The following is a 24,017-nucleotide window of genomic DNA, read 5'->3' as shown; positions in this document are numbered from 1 at the left end:
TCCTTGTTGAGTGGGCTAATGAAAAGCGTTCAAGTGAGATTTACTTAAACAAATTCTAAGACACATTCCCCAGGCAGTCACTGCAGTGACCAAAATGGCTGTGGAGTCAGATGTCTTGGCTCCCGAGGGCAGCTTAGGTTTCTGATTCTGTTGCAGCCAAACATTTTATTTGCATTTCCACAGTTGTCCTTCACTCGCTTGGCAATTGAGTTTCTCATTTGTGTCCTTTTTACCCGGCTTGTACGAGTTCTGAATAATGGAGGTGCTGCCGGCTTGTGCAAAATGTCGTGATTTAAATATTTAAAAAGTGGCAGAAATAAAATGGAAGACAGCTTTTGTTTAAATGCCTTTTATGTGCAATATTTAGCCAGCAGGCAATCGAGCAATAAATAAATGCAAAATAATGCATGTGCATATCGAACATTTTTCTTGTTTTGGCTCAAGGTTGTTATCACAAAACGGTTTAAGCATCGCTTTGCGGCACCTTTAGTTAAATCGCTATTCCTTATTCTACTCCGTCCGTGGTCCAAAAATATATTGAAGGCAGTGACGAATTAAAATTTAAGATATGGTGGGCTTACTTATGTTAATTTTTATTTACACCATATATAGGCACATTTTTGGATTTTATTGCTTAGTGTTTAATGCTAGTAATTACTTTATTTGCATGCATGTAATGCCATAAATCCGATAAATATTCAGTTGTACGTATTTAAACAACATTTCCTTAAAATTTGAATGTTATATCTGCCACTCCTTCTTATTTGTGAAATCATTTCCAACCCGGTCTTTTTGCTCCGTGACAGAACAAAGTGTCGGCGGTGCGGTTTCGGCGCCGTGGCATCCGGTGGTCGGCGACCGGAAGTGGCATTAATGCCTAAGCCCGACGCCCTATGCGCCATTATAATTAAATGCGCTGGCGACTTCTGCACTCCGTCTGAAAAGTGCACCCTGCAAATAATTAGCACGGCTCGGAATCCTGTGAGTAATTAAGGTAAGTCAGCTGTTGCCTCCGTCTCGAGTGGGGCCAAAAAACGGAAAGAGCAAAAAGTGTCGTCCATTGTCAACGGAAATTAAAGTTTAATGGGACAAGGTTTTTTTTTCTAGAGTTTTCAAGAGAGAAATAAGCTTGTCCGGCTGTTTTTACGCTGACCAAATGTTCGTAACATTTCAGGCTATTAAACTAGAATTTTACCAACTTGATGGCACACACAAGTGAGAAAACTGTTGTAAAAACATGGGAAATTCTGAGGGAGTCGGAGTTTTTCCACCAGTGGCATGTGAAAAGCAATTACAGAAGTGATTTAGAAAAATGCAAATGTGAAAATATTTAGAAAACTATTTCCATGGGGAACTGGCATAGTTGAAAATTCGTTGTTTTTCTTGTTTCAAGTGAGAGTGGAAATAATTTTAATAATTTTGTGTGCCAAACACAAGCGCAGATGCGGTTTGTGACACTTCCTTTAATAAACAATAGCGTTAAATAATTGCATTTCCACTCTCCATCGCTAAGCCGCTATTAATGAATTTTTAATTAGCGTGCTTAATTTAATTAGTTAATTGATAAGGGAATCTTTTTTTATTTTGCTTTGTTAATCTCTGTGATGTATGGAGCTTTAAAATGTCACTTCAACGTTTGTCCTTTATGCATCGACAAACAAAATGCGTATTTATTTTGCAGTTAAATGGGTTGAATCGTGGTTCTTTCATTCACTTTTGTTTGCTTATCTGACCACTTAAATGACACAAAACCCTTTATCTGGCCACCTTGTTTTGCTCTCTAGATTACGTTCATTTATGGGCTGTAAATAATTAGTTAATTGAAGCTGAACTATCGTGGAATGTTAAAAGCACTGTCTAGTCAAAAATGAAACACATGGATTTTGGGATTTCTTTCTTTACTTTGTACTTATTATAAATCATTATTTTTTGTTCTTAGCGCCTAATCAGTAAAGCCGCTTCCTTTTTAGTTAAGCTTTGCATTTGTTTGCACAACACCGTTTGATTGCCACCGCTTGAAAACAGAACGTAGCTCGTAAGTGCGATAACGCTCTAAATTAGTCACGACACGTTCATATTATTTCACCGCACTTTTATGGACTGCACCTCCAGCCAAATCATCACAGCTGCTATAGCCACATATATGGCCACGATCATGAAGATCTGCAGGGGACTGGCGGTGAAAACTTGGACCACCAGCATCACGGTTCCCAGGATAAACACCCCGGACAGGAAGCTGACCATCAGGATGGTGGACCAGTTGCGAAACCAGGCGTGCTTTTTATCCGGGGGCGGTACAAAGATCGGTTTAAGCGGTCTATACTCCTTCTGATACTGGGTCTCGTATCCGCTGGTGAAGTCGACCTCATCGTGGTACGTCCTTGGACCCGAGGTTCCAGCCTTTGTCTCATCCGTGTCCATTTCGAAACGCGTTCTGCTCTCGACTAAAGAGCGATTCGCTGGTCTCCGGGCATTTTCAGCGATTTTTTCCTTCCCTCTTTTTCATGATTACCAATCAGTTTGGGGTCTGCGTTATTATCGCCACGGCAGAAGGTGTTAATTGAGGCAACAACAAGGCAAACAGTGAACCGTCAAGAGCTGACAATCTTCTTTTTGTTGCTTGTGACTCAGATAAGATAACTATATACGTCTGAGAAAACCCGTCAAATGAGAGCGGAGAAGAGTCCCAAAATGACAAGAAAATCACATTGAACTAAGAGATTGCGAAGAGAGATCAATTTGTTCTACCTTATCAATTTATGGGTACATACGAATCATCTAAATCTATAAACTCTGTTAACAATATATTAAAGTGATAAATGTTTTACTAATATCAGACATTTACTCATACTCACATACTCAGTACTCATATATTTCTGGCACTCTGTTTCCGTCTTAAGAGGTTCCCTTTAATGTTGTCTCTTAGTTTCCTTCAAATTCTCTGGAAGCTTTGGTTTTTACTTACAAACACCCTTTCTAGTGTTCCATTGGTGATTTTACTTCTCTCAGGAATTTTCTTAAATAATTACAATATTAGTTAATATTGTTTGTTACACGAACTTTAGTTATTTAACTATCGATTGTTTACTTAAATATTGAGATTGAGTAAGTCAAACATTTAAATACCTCTCTTATATTTTTACTTGGGTCGGTAACTCTTTTTAAAATCAATTATCATTTTCAATTGTGCAAGCTGCATACGACCCGAAAGATTTAAGTTCAGTGTGTCTCCGTTCTTGAATTCGATTCCCTTTAATATTTTTTCATGTATGCAGATGAGTGCCTTCATCCAGTTTATCCAGAGCCTTCAAACTGAAAAGGTCAGAGTGCCTTCAAAAAGAATGGGGTATAATACTTACTTGAAAGTATTTTAAAAGCATTAAAGTGTTAATTTTTTTTATTTAAAGTGAAGAAATAGATGTCTTATTGGATAGAGATAGTTGCACCATCAACGGAGTGGACCAAGAACAACCCGATGCGATTCATAACGACTCTAATATGGAAATATTTACTGAGAACGACTCAAGGCCATATACCTATTTGCAAAACTGTCATTTCGTTGGCTTATGTGTTCTTTATAATTTTTTCATGCTTTTAATAGTTGTGTCAATATACATTTACAAGCGATGGAATTAAAAAAGCGACTTTTAAAATGATTTTGAGTACGTACCTAGTCGATTTGATTGCATTATGTATCCTGCTTAGCTGGGCTAACTTGTTTGCATCAGAAGAAAATGAAAGCTGCCTACGGTCCTAAATGTGTACTTAAACTTCACTTCACTTTATTGCCACCAAACAATTTAAGTTGTTGACAAAGTCATCAGCATGCATCAGGCAGCGGTCTTCAAAGAAATTGCATCGTCGGCGGAAAAAAATATGAGAAAACTCGCAGTTGCCTCCGTTGAATTTTTAGTTGCTTCAGCGCATTAACAAAACTTTTATTACTTGCTCGATCAACTCCGCTTCTTGTTTGCCGATTGTGCAATTCATTGAATGTCAATCCGTTTGTTTTCTTAAATCGTATGATCTATGGACAACAATGTGTTCACTTATAAATCATATAGAAAATCAAACTGTCAACTGTTTGTATCTTTTGAGTGGTACATTGAATTCGCTTTATCATTTTGATGCATTCGAATTAGGCAATTACTTACCCAGTGTGAACTTTTCATATCAACCCCGCTTATAGATAGGCCTCTCGATTTTGGCCCAGTTCTTCGCACCTTGGCCAGGGCTCATTATTCAAAGCTAAGACTCAGATTAAAGGGAAAGCGATAGAATGACTGGCGGAGTGAAAAATGCAAAGAAAGAATCTAAAATTCATGAGGCGGTGCGCGCGAATTATAGCGACTTACTTGATGGTTTAAAAGCGCCCTTGCCGCGGCTATTCAGCTTTTTAGCTTGCCTGTTTTGCCCGCCAACATGCGTTTGTTGTTGCAAACTTTTTCCATCAAAAGTTTCGGTTTTCGATACGCCTGCTGCTGGCAGCTACCGATCCCCATTCCCCATCTCCCATCCATTCTGGAATTCCGCTCCAGCTTCAACTGGGAAAAGTGCCACTTCCGCTTTGCGTCAGTGCACACGGCTGCCGAGCACAAGAGTGTGACTGAAGTGGCTGAAACCAGCTCGATTTTCCCAGCCCATTTCCCGCCCGCTTTGCTGGCGGCTGCCGAGGCTCAGGTGTTAATTAACTTGGGGGCCGGCACTAAATTTTAAAACTGCAACTTGCCCAAAATTAATGAGACTGACGTTTGTGCGAGTTACGAGCGAGCTGGAATTATAATTTCGACATGGCGGACAAACTGAAGAGCAGGCTAACTTTCAAGTGGTCGGCAAGGATGCCCGGAGATCATGAATATTCATCAGGACGAGGCGCAGCGTCAAATGTTAAGCCGTCAGCTATTGGTTGTTTCTGTCTGCTATACACGTGCTCAATACCATCTAAGCCTCTGTAAGCTATTTTGAATCAGGTAGTTGATACGGATAATAATATTTATAGAGCAATGAACATTTGAAGTCCAATACAGCACCCCGTATACGCAAAGGGATATGCTAGATTCGTTGAACAGTTTGTAACAGAGTCTAGAGTGTTCGGAGTCGAACTGCCCATCTGTTTGTCCATCGATCCGTTTCAGCGCTTTAATTTTGGGAACTGTAAAAGTACGAAAGTCCAGGTTAGGCTGGCATTTCAAAAGACGCCCACTCTAACAACCTTAATTGTCACGCCCACACACAAAATAATCTCGGCAATCGTAGATCCGGCTTATCAGTTAATCTTGTTAGCCGAATATAAAATGCATATTAAATTTCGGCATATATAATTCCATTTCGAGTGCTTCACATGTTTGCCTGCGTGTTTGATTAATGAAGCCCCAAGTTAATTACGCAACTGTTTGAAATTCACTTCCCGTTGATTTCTGTACGCCATCGATCTTTGGCCGTTGAGTGTCAACGGGGAATGTCGGCCAACAACAGGCAAAGGAAGACGTGTACAAGGACGAGTATAGCTGCCAAATGGCAGAAGGCAAGTGAACTGTTGAGCTCAGTGCATGACACTAAATCAATTGGGCCAAGTGCCTGTTGTGACATATTCAACTAATGATGACGGATCTGGCATGCGAGGCACTGACTCACACACATATGGCCACCAGTCGGACTACGAAGGATAGTTCTGAGTCCTGGTCTTGTCCTTGTGCGACACCGTAACTAATTTCCCTGCCGGTCACTTGTTGTCTCCACATCACGTTAAGCTTGCAGGACAACTTGTCACGGACACAGCTCCACTTCTCTGCTGAGTTTACACGCCATGCCGGTGTGCTCATTATTTATTAATTGCATTTAATACTGATGCAAATTAAGCACAACTCGGTAACAATTTTGCCTGGGTCACTGGATTGACTGGTATTTAAATCACTCTTCGCTGTTGGTTTTTCTAAGCCCTGACTGCACGAAATTGAATTAGAACCGATCGTTTATCTCATAAATTAGGCAGACTAATTCCCACTTTGTTTCCATTAAAAACATAAATAATTCGGCGCGCAAAGTGCGGTTTCACGATTTTTTCCTCATGAAATGTTAGATTTTAATTATCATAATTGGCAAAGGGGGCCGTAAATGAAAAATATTCGCAAATATGTCCATATAAATCACCAAGTGTGCCAAATTATAGTTGTTATTCAATTTAATTTAAATAAAATCGGCAGACGCTGGCGTCCAAATTAAATTAGTCCAAAATATATGTAGATTTATCAAATCATACCCATTTGATAGAAAACAGTTTTGGTGGAATGTAAATAATTTTCAAGTGGATAGAAATATAGAACAATTTAAAATGATTTTAAGGCCAGTTGAAGGAGTTTCTCGTGCGGTAAAAAATGAAACATTTCACTGGTTGCACAGAATTTATCTGACGTCTAATTGCAGTCATACGTTTTATTTAATTGCAAATTACATTTGCTTTTTTCAACATGCACAATCCGCTTAGTATCTAATGCTCATTAAATGCAATTAACTTACCAAATATTTATTGGTGGGGTTTTTGCAAAAAAAAGTAACAGCTAAACAATTTAAAAGTGCGTATTTATTTTTTCGCATTCTATGTGCTGACAAATTGAGCACGAGGCTTGAAATTAATTTAAAGCTTTTTTGACAGTTAATGTTTTCTCTTTGGATTGTTAGTTTATTAAATTAAGCGAACATTAAGCGCGGCCGTGTCGCAAATTTGGGTCATCGGCGAGAAAGGCAGCGAAAGGGCTGGAATTTAATTAAATGCGCGCATAAATTATGCAATATAATGGCAAATGCACTCGCATATGCAATCGCTGCCTTGGGCGAATTACGCGTACGCACTCTGCCACTCGCATAATTATTTCCAAATATTAACTCCGGCCCCGAAAAGTATGCAGCGAAAGTGCCGGTCGCCTCTGTTGTTCCCATTCGTCCTTGCTGGCGACATTATTAATGAAATTTACCCGGGAGATGGCCTCCTGCCCACCACAATTATGATCCGACGAAACGGCAATCCTCCACAGAGAACAGGGTTAATTCCTGTTAACCATTTCCCATGGAACGCCGGACGCCAGACGACATCGGTATTTTTGAGGAAAAGCATCATAAACAAAATGTTTAAAAATATTAAGGGGGCTTAACAATATTGAATATCTGTTGATAAAGTCCAAGTTGCTTTATAAAAATAATTTTCAAATTAATATTATCAATAAGTAAGCTCAAAAGTTTTAAAACTAATGTTCTTTATGCTTTATTAGGTATCATAAGATAATGATATCATAAAGATAATCACCAACGAAATCAAGTCATAAAACTATTGTACGCCTAATGTTGTACTTTTGTCCGAATATTGGCACAAAAGTAATTAATTTCCCAAAACAATTGCGACCGAAATAAATGGATATATTTAACTCCCGATCGCCGACTGCATCCGCTGGATGCGTTGGCAGTGGCAAGTGGTAATGGGCGTGTCAGGGTTTCAATTTACATGCTGCAGTTCACACGCATGTCCATAATTCGCACAAGAGCAACAATATTGCCATTGTGGCTGGTTGTTATTCGTGCTGGTGCTGCTGCCACTTTCCGTTTCTCGTTTGTTGCAAAACATTTTGCACATTGTTGTCATTAAGGACAATCGGCGTTGTTGTCGCTCATCTGCGGGGGAATAATGCCATTGTTTATGTTGTTCCTGGCCTGGCATTAATATCACAGTAATTTCAATATTTAGTCAACCACTTCATAATGTGCGGCTTACTAATGATTATTAATTATTGCTGAATGTGTGCCACGATTTCGGAGCAGCTTATCCCAGATGCGGTTATGCTATAAGTTGGTTAGCCGCATATTAGGTGGTAATTACGGGAATAAAGCACACGTGAACCGGGGCAGCTCACGAATATTTTATTTTAAAATGCCTTAGCCACTATTGTTGTTATTTGTCAGCAAGGTATAATTCAGTATGCGCACGTTTTCAGCACATTATGCACTTCATTACCAGATTTTCGATAAGATGTGCGTTCATTTATTACGTGGCCCAATCACATTGCTCACTAATTACGAGCTTGGCCAACAATTAAAAGTCATTTATTATCTTGGCCGCGTCCTTGGCAATAACAATGAGTTATGGCCACTAATTAAATCAGCAAATTACAGGCACGCACATTACATAAATTGTAAATTGCAAATAAACCCCAAGAGAGGTGCATATCAATCTCTACGGGTGAGTTTTGAGGTGTGAACAATTCCATTTATAGCACTATAAATTGTTTAAATTGCTTAAGGAATATCCTTATATTATTATTTTTATTGGTAACATGTTTGTCAATAAAAATGTATCCTTTTCATATTAATCCAAGTGTCCCACACTGAAAATATATCTTATCCTTGGACTTATCCTTTGACCCAAAATGTATGTTTGATGTAACAATGCTTTCGTTGGACATTTTAAGGCCATTTAAGATTATTTTTACTCCCCTCGCCACAATGATGTATGTGGCCTTGCATATGGATTATATATACATATAAGCTTTTTTCTGAGCATCCAGATGGCTGCCAAACCACAAACGACACCCCAAGGCGAACTCCGAAGCCAAGTCAGCTGCTCCGAGCTCGGATACTGATTTTCCCGCAGCTCCTGGTGCTGTCAACACTCAACTCTCAGGACTGTCTATCACAAGGATATACGGCAGCAGGTACTCGAGCTGGAGCGACCTGTCTGTCCTGGCAAGTAGATGCTCTAAGTCAGATCCACAGGTATGTGCACCGGAGCATCGGCACTCGGAAAAATTAGTTTTGAGTAGGGAAAATAAACAGAAAACTGATAAAAATATCGCATTTGAGTGACTTTATATGCTTATTGCTTCATAAGCCAATTAAAACATTTCGGTGATGTGGCAAACAAACTCATGCGTACTAATTTTTGCTCAGATTTACCAAACCAAACATCAAAAAAATCTTAATAAATGATTAACATTTTTCCATTTTAGGGTATTTATTATTTATTTCGAGCTTATTTCTCTACTCACTCTCCTGGAATTCGAAGCGGAGACAGGTGGCCCCAACATTTCACTCACTTTCCGTTGGACTTTAAAAACAATTTATGCAGCATTCTCTGTGGCGATGTGGGGCAAGTGCATATGGCGGGTAGGGTGGAGATAGTGCGCTACATATATTTGGCAAGCGACCCCGGCATGTCCCGAAAAAGGAACCACTCTGGTAGAAACCGCTCCTTTAGACTGGTTTCTAAAATGGCTAGAAGCAGTGACAGCAGCCAGTGCAAAATACGCGTTAAATGCGCAAAGCGTGCGGCACGCGCTGAGATTGCCAGGAAAAAAGGGGAGGGGCAGGCGAAATGGGCGGGCCTGTTGTGTGTGAATATGTTGTCAAATTCTCGTAAGGACCTCGGCTTTTAGTTGTTGCCTTGTGTCTTCTGTGTTGCCTTTTTTTTGGCTGAGGAAGGCAGTCAGCCAAGAGCCGTCAAGCATATTTCAAAAACTCAACTCCTGAGTGTGCTAAGTGCCTGCTTACAAATACATTTGCGTAGTAACGTCTTCTGCTCGCACTCGGGCCGCCTTTTGTATATCACTTTTATTTGAGTTTGCGTTTTGCATTAGGCATATTACGCATACGCCAGCGTGCCGCACGTCCCATGCATTATCGTAGAAGCCCACCCCCCATTGCTGGCGAAGTGAAATTAGGAGATTATGATTTTTGCTCCGCTGCTAAGCCCGGATAATGGCTAAAGCTTCTGTTTTTCAGCACCCCTTCCTCTCGAGCTGCCTTAAAGATTTCTTAAAAAAATTAACAAACTAATTTCCGGACTTATTAGAGACTTTACATTCAGTTCCGGAACTTGTTGGCTCTGGCCAAAGCTGTATTAAATTATAGCTAAGTTATTTTTCTTGGTAGTGATGTTCTAGTTTGCATACTTTGGGCTTATAGAATTTTTGCTTAGAAGCCGTTGAAATCGGCGAACACGATACTTGAGCAGGGCAATGGCAAAAGACAAAAATAATGATAGTCTGCTTTTGTGCTTTCGAATTCCATTCCATTTCCATTTGCATCATTTTTATGCAGTCATGGCAACAACGAAATACACGAAGAACTCACTCAAATAAAGATTTCGTTGCATTAAATCTCTTGTTTCGCCATTTGGCAGCTCATAGTGAAATGATGGCGGGCTGCTTTGTGTTTTCCTCAGAATTTTCCATTTCGAACATTAGCCGCTACGGCAGAGTACCAATATAGTATATTTTTGGGGATAACTTATTTTTAAGAATTTTATTGTTGCTGTGGGCCATGCATGCATCATTTATGGCATTCAAATGCAATCCAGAAATGTATTTTCCTGCTGCTGCTTCAGTTGACTTACACACACGGTGTGGAAAAAGTCTTGCCCATGCACTTGCACACTTAAACACCAATGTCAATGTTTATTGATGCATAACGAGATTTTCCCGCTGACTGCAGAGAAAAATAGCAAAGGCAAGTTGTTCCGTTGAGTCGTGACTTCTTTTAATCGGCTTATATTTACATTGACAAATGGATACAACGAGTAAAGTCAATGAAATATTTTCTGACAATTTACTATACATAAATAACATAAATATTCTTTAAGACCTTTTATAAAGAAACAAAATATAATATAAAAGAGACACACACATTTCCCTAATGACCCACAAAATAATTCAATGTAACACCAGACAAAGCAAATAAAATATTTTCACATATATGTATGTGCTAATATTTGCAAGCAAATAAAAATATCCCTCTTTTAAATTCCAAGCCTTGAATAAATAAAGTACTGCAACACGAAATCACGAAACTCAAAGGACTCAAGTTTACATTGGTTAATGGACTTAAAATAGTTTTGGACTGGCAACAGGTTAGTTTATCACATTCTATTACAATTTTCTTGCCTGCCTCAAATCGCAAATGATGCCTGCAGCTGCAACACGAAATCAACACAATTAACGAACTTTACAAACAAACAGCAACAGAGAAGAGTGAGACTTTCATTTGCACTTCGGGAAGACAAAGTAATCATGCTGAAAACACCGCAGTATTTGATGCAAACTAACCTGTGCAGTGAGAATAAATATTTATATCTTGAATAGATTATATTAAAATTTTTGATTTCGTATCCTTAATGAAGTCTTGTTAGGTTAAATTGTTATTCCACAGACATATAAATATTAAAAAAAACGGCAAAATATTTTGTGTATTTATTTTATCTGAGACTCGACAGAGTAGGTTTCCTTTTACTCTGAATGAAGCCAATAAATATTTATTTTTTTTAAACAAATAATAGGTTTTTATTATTATTTTGTCATTTTTCCAGTGCAAAGCCACTCGTAGTGTGTTTCTATAGGGGGAGACAGGAAGACAGCTTTTAATTGCGAGCGCTTTGGCAAATGCACTGCAGGTTGCAGGTTAAATGTAGCACGTTGCAGGTTGCTGGTTGGCGGATACCCACCGAAACCCGGTGACTGATTCAAAGTTTTATTTGGCAGCAAGTGCTGCGCTTAACCAACCCGAAAGCAAACCCCAGCAGCGGTGCCGAGCATTAAAGCCAAGTGCAAACATGACAATGACAGGCAACAGGCGACGACTGGCAGAAGGGGAGGGGATCAAGGATGCTGGGTATCCTGTGGAGGAGGCGACAAGCGGCAACAGCCAAAGATTATTCCTGGTGCTTAAATTTGAACGTCAGGCTGGCTGGAGACGTGAGTGAGATGCGTGTCATGCTCTAATGCTCATTGCGCAATCAGTTGGTCTGAGCTTCTTAACTTGGCTTGAAGCGATGCGAGCGTGGCACACAAACACGCCCTGATTCGAGGCTATTGGTTTAAGCAAAATCTGTTGATTGCGGTGGGTCTGGCTGTTGGTAGTAACCTTATTTGTCAACAAATAAATACATTGCAAAATATTTAATCTTAATTTGACTGTGTAATTTAACATGCATTTCAGCAAAAATATTTAAGTAATCGGAATTTAGATAGCCATATTTATTTTAATGGAAATATCATATCACATTAAAATAATAACATCAAGAAAGTGAAAGCTTATTGAGAGTAAAGGGATGCACTAATTTTTGCAACAGGTTAGTTTATCAAATTCTATGCAAATTTTCTAACTACTGTATAACTCCGCATTTTTTGCCTGCAGCTGCAACTCGATAGTAAAACAATCAAAACCTTACACATATTAAAGTGATAAATTATTGAGACCTAAGTGAAAGATTAGATGGTTATAATCATAATCTTATGTAATCATAGTAAGTGCTTGCAATTGGGCCGTAATTGTGCTTACAACTGAACTGTTCTGACTGACAAAACCTAAGTTGCTAGACCACAGCTTTAAGCCAGATTCGCAATCAATCATGGCACACGAAATCAATGCCACGTGCTATAATTTTGCATGCGATGAGGCAAGATGTGTGCTCGAAATTATTTGTGGTAATTGTGGGTTTTTTTGGTTGAAAAGAGTTCTGCCAGTTTTAGGTACATTAATGCGCATTTAGCATTCGTTTTGGCATGGCATAAATGCTGATTTGTTGGCACCGGGGGCGGTAGAGTCGTTGATGCTCGTCTAACGTGCCTGGAAATTTTAATGAGCGAGAATATAAATATTTGGGCGGCATTGAAAATCAGTTTCGTGTTGAACACATGTTTAGAATATTAGGGCTTACAGCAAAGTGAAAGTCAAATTACATGTGAACTTTTAGGGAAAATGCGATGAGTTGCTACGTTTTCCAAAACATATTTGCCATCGTGAAGGGTTTCCAAAATAGGCATTTCACTTATAATTGAATATTCACAATTTTCTTTTGTGGTAGGGCTTTATTTATAAGCGTTGAGTTTTATCTTAAACAATCAATTCAATATTGGTATCTACTTGGTGCATCCAATAATTTGTGTTTTCTTTCCTGAGCACATACGGCATTAACGAAGCCTACAATTCAGCGTCTTATTAGCATGAAAATGTATCTAAATGGCAGTTGATTATTATTCATTGTCTGCTCATTTCGACTGACTTTATTCCCTTTATATTACTGGATTCCCTACCTCCAGCGATACGAACACGGTGCGTCAATTATGCTAACAACCTCAAACACTCATAATCACTCCACAGGCAATCGTTTAGATAAGAGCGCGCCCGTCGCGTTAAGTAAACGCTGCGGGATATGCGATGGCATTAGGGAAAAACTCCGGTCGGAAAAGCGGGAAAAGTCTAGGCGCAGCATTGGGAAACAAAAGCACGATAAGTGCCATAAACAAGGACGAAACTTTCGCTGAAGGAGGAAAAGAGGCAAAAGTCCAATAAAAGTCACGCAGTCCACGATTCAGAAGAGTCAGCAGAAAAGTCGGACAAGTCCGATTCGCCGGGCAAGAGTTTATAAAATAAAATGTAACAGCAAAACTGCGTGATACAATAATTGCTCCAAGGAAACCCTTGCGTACAATTTGCAACTAGGTGGCAACACCAAGTCGCTTTTCCAGCTTTTCCTGTTTTTTTCCGCCCCTGTCCGTTTTGTTCACCCGGTAACAACTCTCTGAGGACGAGATTTATGCGATTGCCGATAAGGACACTCGGCCAAGGAGTCGTCGAGTCAAGTCCTTTGTCGTGTAATGGCATTCGTAAGCGTTCCCAACGGCAGCTCCTTGAGGCAATCACATTGTCCTTATTACTCCTTATTACACTCCCCGATTTTCCATTGTACCGCCACGCTAGTTGTGAAATTTCCATTGCCATGGCGAGTTTTTACTCAAATTTATTGTTGCTTAAGTGCTGATTTTAATTAACATTAACATTGAAAAGCAAACAAAAACTCGTGTTTATATTAATTATTCAGTAACAGTCTCGACGGACCAGACCAGCACAATGCTTTTTGTTTACGCATTTGCAGAGTAGCTTTTTAATTGGCCTATTTCGATTGTTTTTTCCAGTAACATATTTATGATAATGTCTTCAGTTGCTTATAGAAAAAAGGGGGCATAAATTGTGCGGCGTGAGAAGTTGTCTGTAGGCAGCGAAAATACATATTTATGAAAGTTTAAGTTTATGAGTAGCTTTTATCGATAAAGTTATTTTTGACAATGTCTAGACAAGGATATCTTTGCATTGATTTGCATTGCAATAGCTTTGGTAAAGTTTCATAGGGTGAGCTGTTCACTTTTACGTTACAAATGAGAGCGATTTCTTTTCAAAATCCGTATTCGGTTATCTGGGTCATTTATAATAGAGCTAAAAATCGCTCAAAAAAGTGAGTGGTTGAAAAGTTTCTCGCATAATTTACAACTATGATCTATTTAGCATTCCCATTAAGATCTCGCAGGCAACCTGTGCTGACCCGTGGCACCAAGAAGGGAAACTTCACGGTGCCCAAGTTAATGCGGCTACAAATTCGCGCTATCATCGCGAAGTGCTATCGGCGTCATTCATCATGCGCTGCCAAACAATTGACAACAAGGACGAGTAGGACGAAGAGGACGGCGAGGCGCCAGGACACTAAAATCCTCCGAGTAAATCCAGCATTTACCTGCAAATGAAAGTTTTGAATTTTGATTGCGTTGGCGTTCGCATCGCGTCGGTGCTGGAGTTCATTGTTATGTTAAAGTGCTTTCTTTTTATCTGCTCCTCTGCTGTGCCAACTTGAACTGGGTCGACAGCGGTGGTGGAAGAGGTTACGATAGCTAAATCAGTACACGAAATGTTCTATGGAACCTATGGAAGTAGTCTATATATTCAATGACAGTATACGTCGAAATATTAAAAGAATAATTTATGTTTGAAAGTATAATTTATTAGCTTGCCAGATAGACAAACAATACTATGAACGTATTTCCTAGGTGAAACAGGTATACCTCTTAGTGGAACGGATTAACAAATGCTTGATATAAAAGATATCAACATGACCTCAAAAATTTCATCTCTAATAGTTAGTGAGACAGTGGGTGTGCGGGCACTTCATATGCAAAGTATGATCCATTTAATGCGATTTATAGCGCTACTCCTTCGTTTAAGCTGGCACGGAAGGGGGTGCAAGTAAGTATATATTGGGCAAAGAGTGCTGAGTAAACTAGATGGAGTGGGTTTGCAACAGCTGCGAGCCATATATGTACGTCGGACTCGTTTGTTCCGCCTGTCATGCCCATCATCTCGAGGTATCCAGCCATACTACCATCCTACTATCCTCTCATCCTGCCATGCTGTCAACCGTCAACGCTGTCGCCTTCGTCCTTTGCCTTCGATGATGCTGCGCTTTCGGTGGGGCGATTATGCCGAGTATGCCATTGTTGCCTCAGCCTCGGGAAATCCATTTGAAATCCCCAGTTTAGTGTGAATTTATACGAAGAAAATTCGCTGTTCTGTCTCTGTTTTTCTATCTGCTTCCGCTGCCCTTTTTTATGCTCCTGCTTACTTCATAAACTCGCTATATTTCGCTGTTTTAATTTAACGCCAGAGGAAGAGATCGTCTGAAAATGAAAATCACCTTCTTCAAATATTCCCCATTTCCCTATTTTTATCGCCGCTATTGTAACATAATTGCTCACGAAAGCTTCCATTTAAAGCAGATTTTTCACTTTGTGTGGACCTCAATTCGATGGCTGAATCGCTGGACGAGGGCCAAAGCAAACTCGGGCACCCGTGTCGTATGCGTAATATTGTTAGCCATTGTTCTTCTCTCCGGTAGTCCCAATCCCCGGCGAATTTTCACTGACGAGTGTATGTCCTTGCGCGGAGGAGAAAGTGGATGAAGGATGGCTGCGTTATGCAAGCATATATTTTTTAACACGAGTGCCGGCAAATGGAAGCAGATGTCTCTGCAGAACGAGCAAGAAAAGAAAATGTTGCATATTATATTAAAATTTTTTGATTTAACCAATAAACCTTTTTATCTTATCTATCCGCAAAAATTTATTTCAACTAAACTTATTATTGTGCAATTCGAAATAATAATAAAGCAATTCAGCTGTCGTCAGAATAGTATCTGATTTAAAAAAACGAAGCGTTGACGTGAGAATATGGTCTCTTCAAAGTTGTCCGTCTGCAAGTTAGCGACTCATTAGCAGCTACTTAAAAACTACTCGAGTAACAGCTGTCAGGTACTCGCACTCACACTCGCGATTCAACTCTTGCCACATTATCAACTCAAGCAAATTGGCTGCCAGGTTTTATTCAGAATGTCGCATGACGGTGCCAACATGTCAACTGAACTCCATCCAGGTAAACTGACAACTTGGGTCTCCGGGGTCCAACAACTCGGGTTCCCGGTTCTCTGGCGGTTAATTAAAAAATGGAACACTGCCTGTGCGCACACATAGGAAAAAGTGTTGAGGTCTCACTGCTGGGAATAGCGAGATTTTTGCTTAAAGCAGATGATAAATATGGCATGTGCTTTAGTGGAGAATTACACTTCATTTAGTCCTGGCTCACTTCACTTTTTTGCTCAGCAGTTGTGCACCTGTCAATGAGCTCATTAAATTGCCATTTAAGAAGATGGCGTAGAGGAAATGGAGCTTGTGCTTCCCTGATTACCAGCAAGTGCTTAAAGAACTTTCTTTTATTTTTCTTTTGCTTCCAAAGCAAAGTCGAACTGCATTTAAAAATAAATATGTCTGCAGTTTCACTTACTTTACGGTTTCAGTCACTTTTTTATGTTCTTTTTTAAATCCGTGGGAATTATTTCTGTTAAATGGTTAAGTGATTATGGTGATAGGAACGTGGTCTGTAAATAGATAAAAAGTTGGCAAGCTTTCTTTATATACATTTAAAACTCCATTAGGAAATGGTGTGAAACGATAAGAATTGGAGTTTCGAAAGGTAATTCGAAAGAGTGGATTATGTGTATACTTGCTTGAAGTTTTAATAATTTGGGGAACTATTTTTGGTAGGAGTATGGAAAAACAGCTTTAAATATTAAAAAAAATAAAATTGTACTTAAAGTCCAGCACTTAAAAAGTAATATTCATTCTCTCTCGTTTCTGATATATAATTTCATGACAGACCAATAAAATTGTCACATTTCGCAACGTGCTCCTGACAGTTGTTTGTGGCCAGAAGCTTCGTCTCCATCTTCTTCTGAGCCTGGCTCAAACTGTTTGTTGGGTTTGAACTTTATTGTTGGCCGGGACGAGCGGGCACCGCCCGGTCGATGTTGTTTTTGGGGTGCAGCATGCATCATTGAAATATGTTTTTCGTTTACAGCTGCTGCAGAACACGACGAGGCCGACTGCAAAAATATTTTAGCAGCAGGGGCAACGGCATCATCCTGCGGTCCAACCACGATACCGCAGCAGGCGGCCGAACCGAAACCAAACATTCATAAAAAAAGGCGAAACACCAGAGGCAAAACCTTCATTAATCTTATTCAATGTCCGGCACATACTTTAACCCATTCCGGCCAACGTACATATATGTTGTGTGTTTTTTGGCCGCAGAGGGGTCGCAGTATAAACAATTTGCACATTTTAAGTTGATTTCTTTGGCATCCTTCGACTCACATCCTTGGATCCTGGCAGCAGTCACGCGTTGCATACGTGTGTATTAAGTATACGCCGTGTGGTGTCCTGCGAATTGGCTTTACGGCTTCTGGGGGCACGAAGCAGCAACTTTATGTGCATTACGTGCACACAAACAACACATAAAAACGCAATCCTAGCGATTTCGAGTATCTGCAGCACATCATTGGAAATTGTAATTTTAAATTATCGTGGTAAGTTCCACTGCCCTTCTGAATGTGGGCCAAAAAACAAACAATCGGAGAATTTGGGAAAATCAATTGACCAGGACATATACATAGATAAATAGTAGCTAAAAGCCTCTAAGAGTCAATAGTGCAGTGGCTGGACATAAATTAACATAGGTGAGGCCTCAATACCTGCAAAGTATTTTGCCAATATTGACATTCGCATACGACGTGTGGACCAGCTGGCGTGAGCTTAGATTGGCAGGGAAACACTCGCAGGGTAGTTAATGAACCAATGTTAGATTTAATAGCCAATGACTACATAATCTTGTTTAGTTGTCGGCTTTGTTTAAATGGTAAATAGCAACCACTTTACAAATCGTAAATTTAATTAGCAATCATTTCAAAGTTGTTTCCTAAGTTTCATCGATTAGTTCTCTATAAAACAATATAAGTGAGTATAACATATTTTAAGATATACAATTAGGTCTTTATTCATCTAGTGAATACTTCCCTAGGCTAGTCAGCTCCACATCGATGCTGGAAATGCTTGGGGATTTTGTCATAGAGCTCTTGTTGCAGGAGAGGGAATCGAAATTGTAGGTCTGTACTATGCGGGATGTTGGACGATTCAATATACCAGCAGCAATTTGATCCGCTGTCCACTTGGCCAGTTTTATTATAGCAACCTGTGCGACAAATTGAAGGATCATTGCTCCGAAGCCTTTGTACAGTCCAGCAGCTCCCTCTGAAATAACTGTTACCCTGTAGCAATCGAATAATCCACGATAGTCTGTCAAAACCGGGACAACTGAAAAACCAGTATCAAGATTATCGATTATGGTTCGGGTACCCTGCAGTTCTAGACGATGCAGTATGGTTTCGAGTGGGAAGAATACTACCTCAGTGGTAAGCATGGCTATAAGTCCGGCATAGGTTTCCGCATTTTGGTGTTCCAGATTATTGTCGGAGTTATTTTCATACCGATTTTCCAGCATTCTCCTCTGCATCATTCGAGTGGATACGCCATGTATTAAAAGGTTGAAGAGATACTTTGTAATGCCAATCGAAATACTCGGACCGATTAATGCCCACATTGGTAGCATTCGAGTATTTTGCGGGGACCTCCATAAGAAAATACGAGCTCCACCTTCGCGAAGGACATCAAGAAGTCCTGTTTTGTCGCTGGCGATTCCGCTTTGCACTGTCTTCACCAAGGAAACGGTGTGGAAGGGCAAAACCAAAGCGATGCTTACACATTTCAGAAGGACATGCTGCCCAAATCGCTTTAAGGTCGTTCGACTGTCCAATTCCTTGGGCCAACTGCTGAGTTTCGATATTACATCGTCAATGGCGCAGGACATTCCACGAACAAGCAAGCAGCTGCCCATTCCCTTCCATAGGGTCGTTAGTCCTTGGCGTCTGTGCAAGTGGACAATACAGGGCAGCAGGGTAAAAGGATGCAAGTGGTAACACTTGGAGGCATTATAAACCTGACACTGCCAACGCAATACTAGAAACGGATGGCTCAACACATGTTCCGTGAGCAGAGAAACCCAATGAACTCCAACGACAAGATATTTGCGAAGTGATTCATCCTGCTCCTGATTATCTAGATACTTATCCAGCTTGCCATGTTCCGAACTAAGATATTGGATTTTGGCAATGGCATCCTGGTCTGCATTTATGTTTTCCACAATTGACTTTTCGCGGCAATCGATGCTGTTTTCCAGGGGATTTCTAGGACTCCAGGATGGGACTAAGTTGCAGGTTTGCTCCTCATTTTCAAGATCCTTATCAATGAGTTCTTTATCCGTATCGAGTTTGAGGTCCTGACATTCCATTTTATTAGAGATAATGTATTTATGTATATAATATCTTTTGGGTAGAGCTGTTAAACGTGTTAAACATATCTATTGTTATGGTTTGAAATCGAGTGTCTGTAATGACAGATAGTGGTAAGACTGCTACTTCCCTTTTATTAAAATTGTTTAGTAAATAGCCATCTGCATCAAAAATAAAAATAATGAAGAGTTTGAAATGCACGCTTAAGTAACTGGAAACACATCGAAGGACCCTAATTCTGTGAGCATCATTTTTCATCTCCTCGCGAGGCATCCGCGTGTAATTTAAAACATTTCCCCCCTTTAAGCAGTGTGTATTGCTTTCAAATCATCCTCAATCTTGTGGCTTGCGGTTGGCTTTTAGTCTGCGGAAATCAAAGGACACATTGTGCGCCGCCTGGCATCAAGTGCATCATGTGGCAAGCAAAGCCGGCAACAATGTCATTGTCTCCACCAGGGGCTAAGGGGTATGGAAATGGGGGGTAAAGATTGTCATGCACATTATGCGGGTGTAGGACTTTGAATGAGGGGTAGGAGCTGGGCTGGCACCCAACTCCAAAGTCACAAAGTCAATTCATTGCCTCTGCAGACGACGCACATAAATAAGCCAGGCCGAGCAAAGTTGGCCCAGAAAAAGGCTTTGACGAATGGGTGGCTGGCAATAGTGGTTTTTGGTGGCACAGTCCGCTAGTTGATTGCGCATTAATTTGTGAGCCAGTCTGTGGAATCCCTTAACCATTGCCTCTAGGTTGTCTGAGTTATTATTTGCTTAAAGTTTCCTCCACCCAGCTGGGAAATGCACAAAAGCAGAGACTTCGAGATGCACTGAGAGCGGGAGAAAACTTTGAAAAGTAATAACAATGGCCAACTGACAGAAAGTTTAATACAATGATGATGTTGATGGCTGGAATGCATTAAATTAAATATAAACAAAAAGAAAGCAATTCGAATCAACAACGAGCTTTGTTTTCGACTGCCTTATTTGCATGCAGTTTCTAGTTTGTTTTCCGACTCTTGTCAACATCATCCGGCAAAACTGATATATATATATATATATATATATATATATATATATAAGCGTGTTCTTCATTTCGCATTTTCCATTGCGAGAAATCATGCTGGCTTCAAATGATCAAAATATTGTGAAATAAAATAAGGGTAAATGTGTAACTTCTCTGTTTTAAATACATTGATTTCCATTCCACAGCACACATGTTTGTTCGGGGCAAGTTCAAGTTCACAAGCCATCGCGCCCCATAAAGTGTGCAACATAAATTACCGAGTCCCGAAATTCCTTCCCAGAACGTATCCTTTCGTTTGTACGGTGCGCTCTTAATGCGATTGCATTTAAATTTATAGCGCCGCCAACAAAAGTGCTGCATATTCTTGCATATTTTTTCGGCTTTCTCCTCTTTTTGGCACTGCAATCAGAAGTGTTTGAGTGCCGGAAACAACTCGTTTTCCTTGACGGCAGCAGGGAGCAACACGTCGCTGTTTCGCTGCCTATCTGCGCGGTATGTTGATACTGTTGTTGCTGTCGTTGTGTTGCAATTGTTGTTGCCGCTGCAAGTTGCATGCATTTGCACTTGATAAGCAAACACGAAGGAGCGGGCTGGCAAGAAAAATCAACACGGTCCGGGAAATATGCATGTTCTTGTTACCGGTAGATTTCCATTTTAGATGGCAAAGTCGTCGCCGTGGCGTTGTTTATATTTATGATTGGGGCGTGGCCCGCCCTTCTGCCAGGGATGACGAGTTGCCGTGCCATCTGTGCATTATGCAAACCAATCGAATGTCACTTAATTGGCTTTTTATGCGGCATATTTTAGTGATAGGCTCGATCAGGCGGTGACACAAAAACTGCAAATGCACTTTGGAGTTGCAAGGACATTGTCATAATATTTGTATGGCACCGCTATTTAACTAAAAAGTCAACAGCAATAAAACTGGAAAGGAACTTACTACTCTGACTCCTTCGTAAAATACAATAGGAGTAAATTTAAGAAATATATGCGCTGAAAAGGAGATACTTCGTAAGAAATAGTATTAAATATGAACGCCACTTCATATTTCATACTTCATGTACCCTATTTTTGAACGTACTGTTGACTTGCATTTGATAACCCCTGTTGCTGACTCCTTTCTCCGTATGTGTGTGTTGCCATGACTTTGACGCTCCTGTAGTTTAATGCCATATTCGTTCGACTCCAGCCCACTTCTGCAATTTTCTCGTACATCTTGAGCCAGAACAAAACAAGTTGTTGATCACACAAAGCTGGCTTCAGTCGAGAACAGAGCACGGAAAACAGGAGCTGAGCCAAGAGCCTCAGCTCGAACCGAAACTGAACAGGCGTCACATCTTGTTTTTGTGCCGGGGGCTCAAAGGTAACGCAAATGGGCACGACATGCAACCAGGGGGCGGGCAGGGGCGTTCAGGGGCGTGGCTGCGGGTCGAAGGTGGCCAGGACTGCCGCCAACAACTAAAACAAAACATTGACATAAATACGTGAGCGCTGCTGTGGCTGCGGTTACAACAAAAGTTTGTGTTTTCCTTGGGTTTTCGCTTTTTTTTTTTGGCTTGTGAAATGCCCTTGGAAAGTAGGTATTACAAATTGCTGATGAAGTCTGCCGGGAATATATGGCTGAGTGGGTATGCAGGATTGGAGCGAAGTTTTTCCGGTGTCCTCGGGTATGGTTATAAAACTTATTTAAGTGTTTTGCGGTGGGTGGGTGAAATGCTCTAGATTTTCGAGAAAACTTTTTCAAAAATGATTCGAACAAACTTTTTATTTTATTTTAAATGATTTGTTGTAAGAAAATACGATTTCCACTCAAAGTATTTGGTTGTATTATTTGTTTGGCTTACAATAGTAGTTAACGAAATATTGAAAATATAATATATAATTTAGCTTACAAATGCTAACTATGAACTATAAAAACTGTGGCTTATCGAAATAATATAAGTTTATTGATAGAAAAATTACAAACATATCATGCCAGCTTGTAAATCTAAATTGCTTAATGTGCCAATTCTTAATTGAAGAGCATACCCTATTCCTTGAACCCTCATAATTTTTCGTCTTTTATATTTTCCATTTTCCTTTCTGCAAACTACGTTAGTTTGCTCACTTTTTCCACCTTGTTTTTGCTTATTAGTACATAGTTTTCATTTTTATGCGACGGCTGCACGAGCTTTTTGTATTTTTATATTTATTTCTTTTGAAGGTTGCTCGCCGCCTGGCTTTGTTTTTTAACTGGGCTTGTACTTGGGCCATAAATTTTTAAAACTTGATCGCTAGTGTGTGCCATGGTTTGCATTGTTGATGTTCATGCCACATTCGCAGGCCTAGAAATGCAGAGCTGAAAACTCGCTGCGAACCATTTTTCCGCTGTTTTATGATATTTTTTGTCGCTGTTGATATGTTAATCGCGCTGTGCATGCAATTTTAGTATTATTTGGCCATTTGTTTAATTTTAACGCCAGCTCGGCAGTATTTTTTGTCACATGATATGCGTTAAACGTAAAATTTAATAGATGTTGCACAAGGCTTTTAATTTTAATTATAAGGCGGGCAGAAAAAATGGTAACCTATGCCGCAAATTATGTATTATGTAAATTGGCAGCAGGGGGCAGCACCACATATGCTCTCCACCATTTTAACACAATCAAAGGTATGCTCATATAAATGCTCCGAATTTTATTGTTTTACGTGCGCTGAGGTCCTTTTCGTTGCGTGTGTGTGGTTGTGAGACCTCATAAGTGTTGTAGGGGGCCATAAACGCCTCTCTACCTTTATCATAAAATGTGCGTAAAACTTCCTTGTGGCATTTATTGATAAAACGTTTGGGCAATGAATTCCTATTTTAAGAGAAGGCTTAAAGCCGAAGAGAACAAATGTTATCTGCCGGAAGGTGAGGGTGCAAACTGGAAGATTGCATGCCTGGCGTGTCTCACTAGCGCATTATTTATTCGATAATTATTACACAGATAGTAAAGGAAAATCGCACTTGGGAAAATAAATTGGGTTGAGGGAAAAGTCCTTGGAGAGCGATATTTATACGAATTTATGGTATAATTTCGAAATATTTCTTCAATAATGATACACTTAAATTTAAAATAAAGGGGAAACGGGTAACCATTATACGCTGATATTCCAAGACTGAAAAATTTTAAAAACTCAAATAGTTTAATTTATTTAAAATATTTTGGAGGCACCTAATACTTAGATGCAGCTCAGTCTTTTCGCACTCAACGCTGAATCAGCGAAGTTGGCTCTGCTTTCGTTTACCAAAAATTTCATAACCACGACATGGAATTTCCAGGGACGCATCGCTGTCCAAATACTTTATCGCCAGCAAACATCTTGTGGGCCTTATCGTCGAGTGTCAATGGCAGTTATCTGACGATGGATACAATTGCTCTCAGAAACTGATATAAAAGCGCTGTTCAGCGAAAATTTCCCAATCGAAGCGCG

General features: G+C 39.9%; 3 protein-coding genes across 4 annotated transcripts; 1 reads left to right on the top strand and 2 right to left on the bottom strand.

The window, feature by feature from the left end:
- Positions 1–1,881: 1,881 nt before the first annotated feature.
- On the bottom strand, positions 1,882–2,463 carry LOC6614526. The gene has a single exon (XM_002038921.2). It carries the CDS (start codon positions 2,419–2,421, stop codon positions 2,083–2,085), a length of 339 nt encoding a protein of 112 aa, XP_002038957.1. The 5' UTR covers positions 2,422–2,463; the 3' UTR covers positions 1,882–2,082.
- An 823-nt stretch (positions 2,464–3,286) lies between these two features.
- LOC116803593 lies at positions 3,287–3,637 on the top strand. Its single transcript, XM_032727554.1, has 2 exons — positions 3,287–3,346; positions 3,408–3,637. The coding sequence occupies exons 1-2, from the start codon at positions 3,342–3,344 to the stop codon at positions 3,634–3,636; spliced, it is 234 nt and encodes a 77-aa protein (XP_032583445.1). The 5' UTR covers positions 3,287–3,341; the 3' UTR covers position 3,637.
- Positions 3,638–18,164: 14,527 nt separating this feature from the next.
- LOC6614525 (solute carrier family 25 member 46) lies at positions 18,165–19,633 on the bottom strand. 2 transcript variants are annotated; one of them, XM_032727671.1, is made up of 2 exons: positions 18,601–19,633; positions 18,415–18,509 (listed from the first exon to the last, which is right to left on the bottom strand). In XM_032727671.1, the coding sequence occupies exons 1-2, from the start codon at positions 19,540–19,542 to the stop codon at positions 18,495–18,497; spliced, it is 957 nt and encodes a 318-aa protein (XP_032583562.1). In that variant the 5' UTR covers positions 19,543–19,633; the 3' UTR covers positions 18,415–18,494. The 2 variants fall into 2 exon arrangements, with proteins under 2 accessions (XP_002038956.1, XP_032583562.1); XM_002038920.2 differs by having other exon boundaries at positions 18,165–19,633.
- Between the last annotated feature and the right edge of the window lie 4,384 nt (positions 19,634–24,017).

This window comes from Drosophila sechellia, chromosome 2L, assembly GCF_004382195.2.
Source record: "Drosophila sechellia strain sech25 chromosome 2L, ASM438219v1, whole genome shotgun sequence".
Lineage (NCBI taxonomy): Eukaryota > Metazoa > Arthropoda > Insecta > Diptera > Drosophilidae > Drosophila > Drosophila sechellia.
The sequence above is the reverse complement of the archived record's forward strand: the minus strand, read 5'-3'. Positions and strand labels throughout refer to the sequence as shown.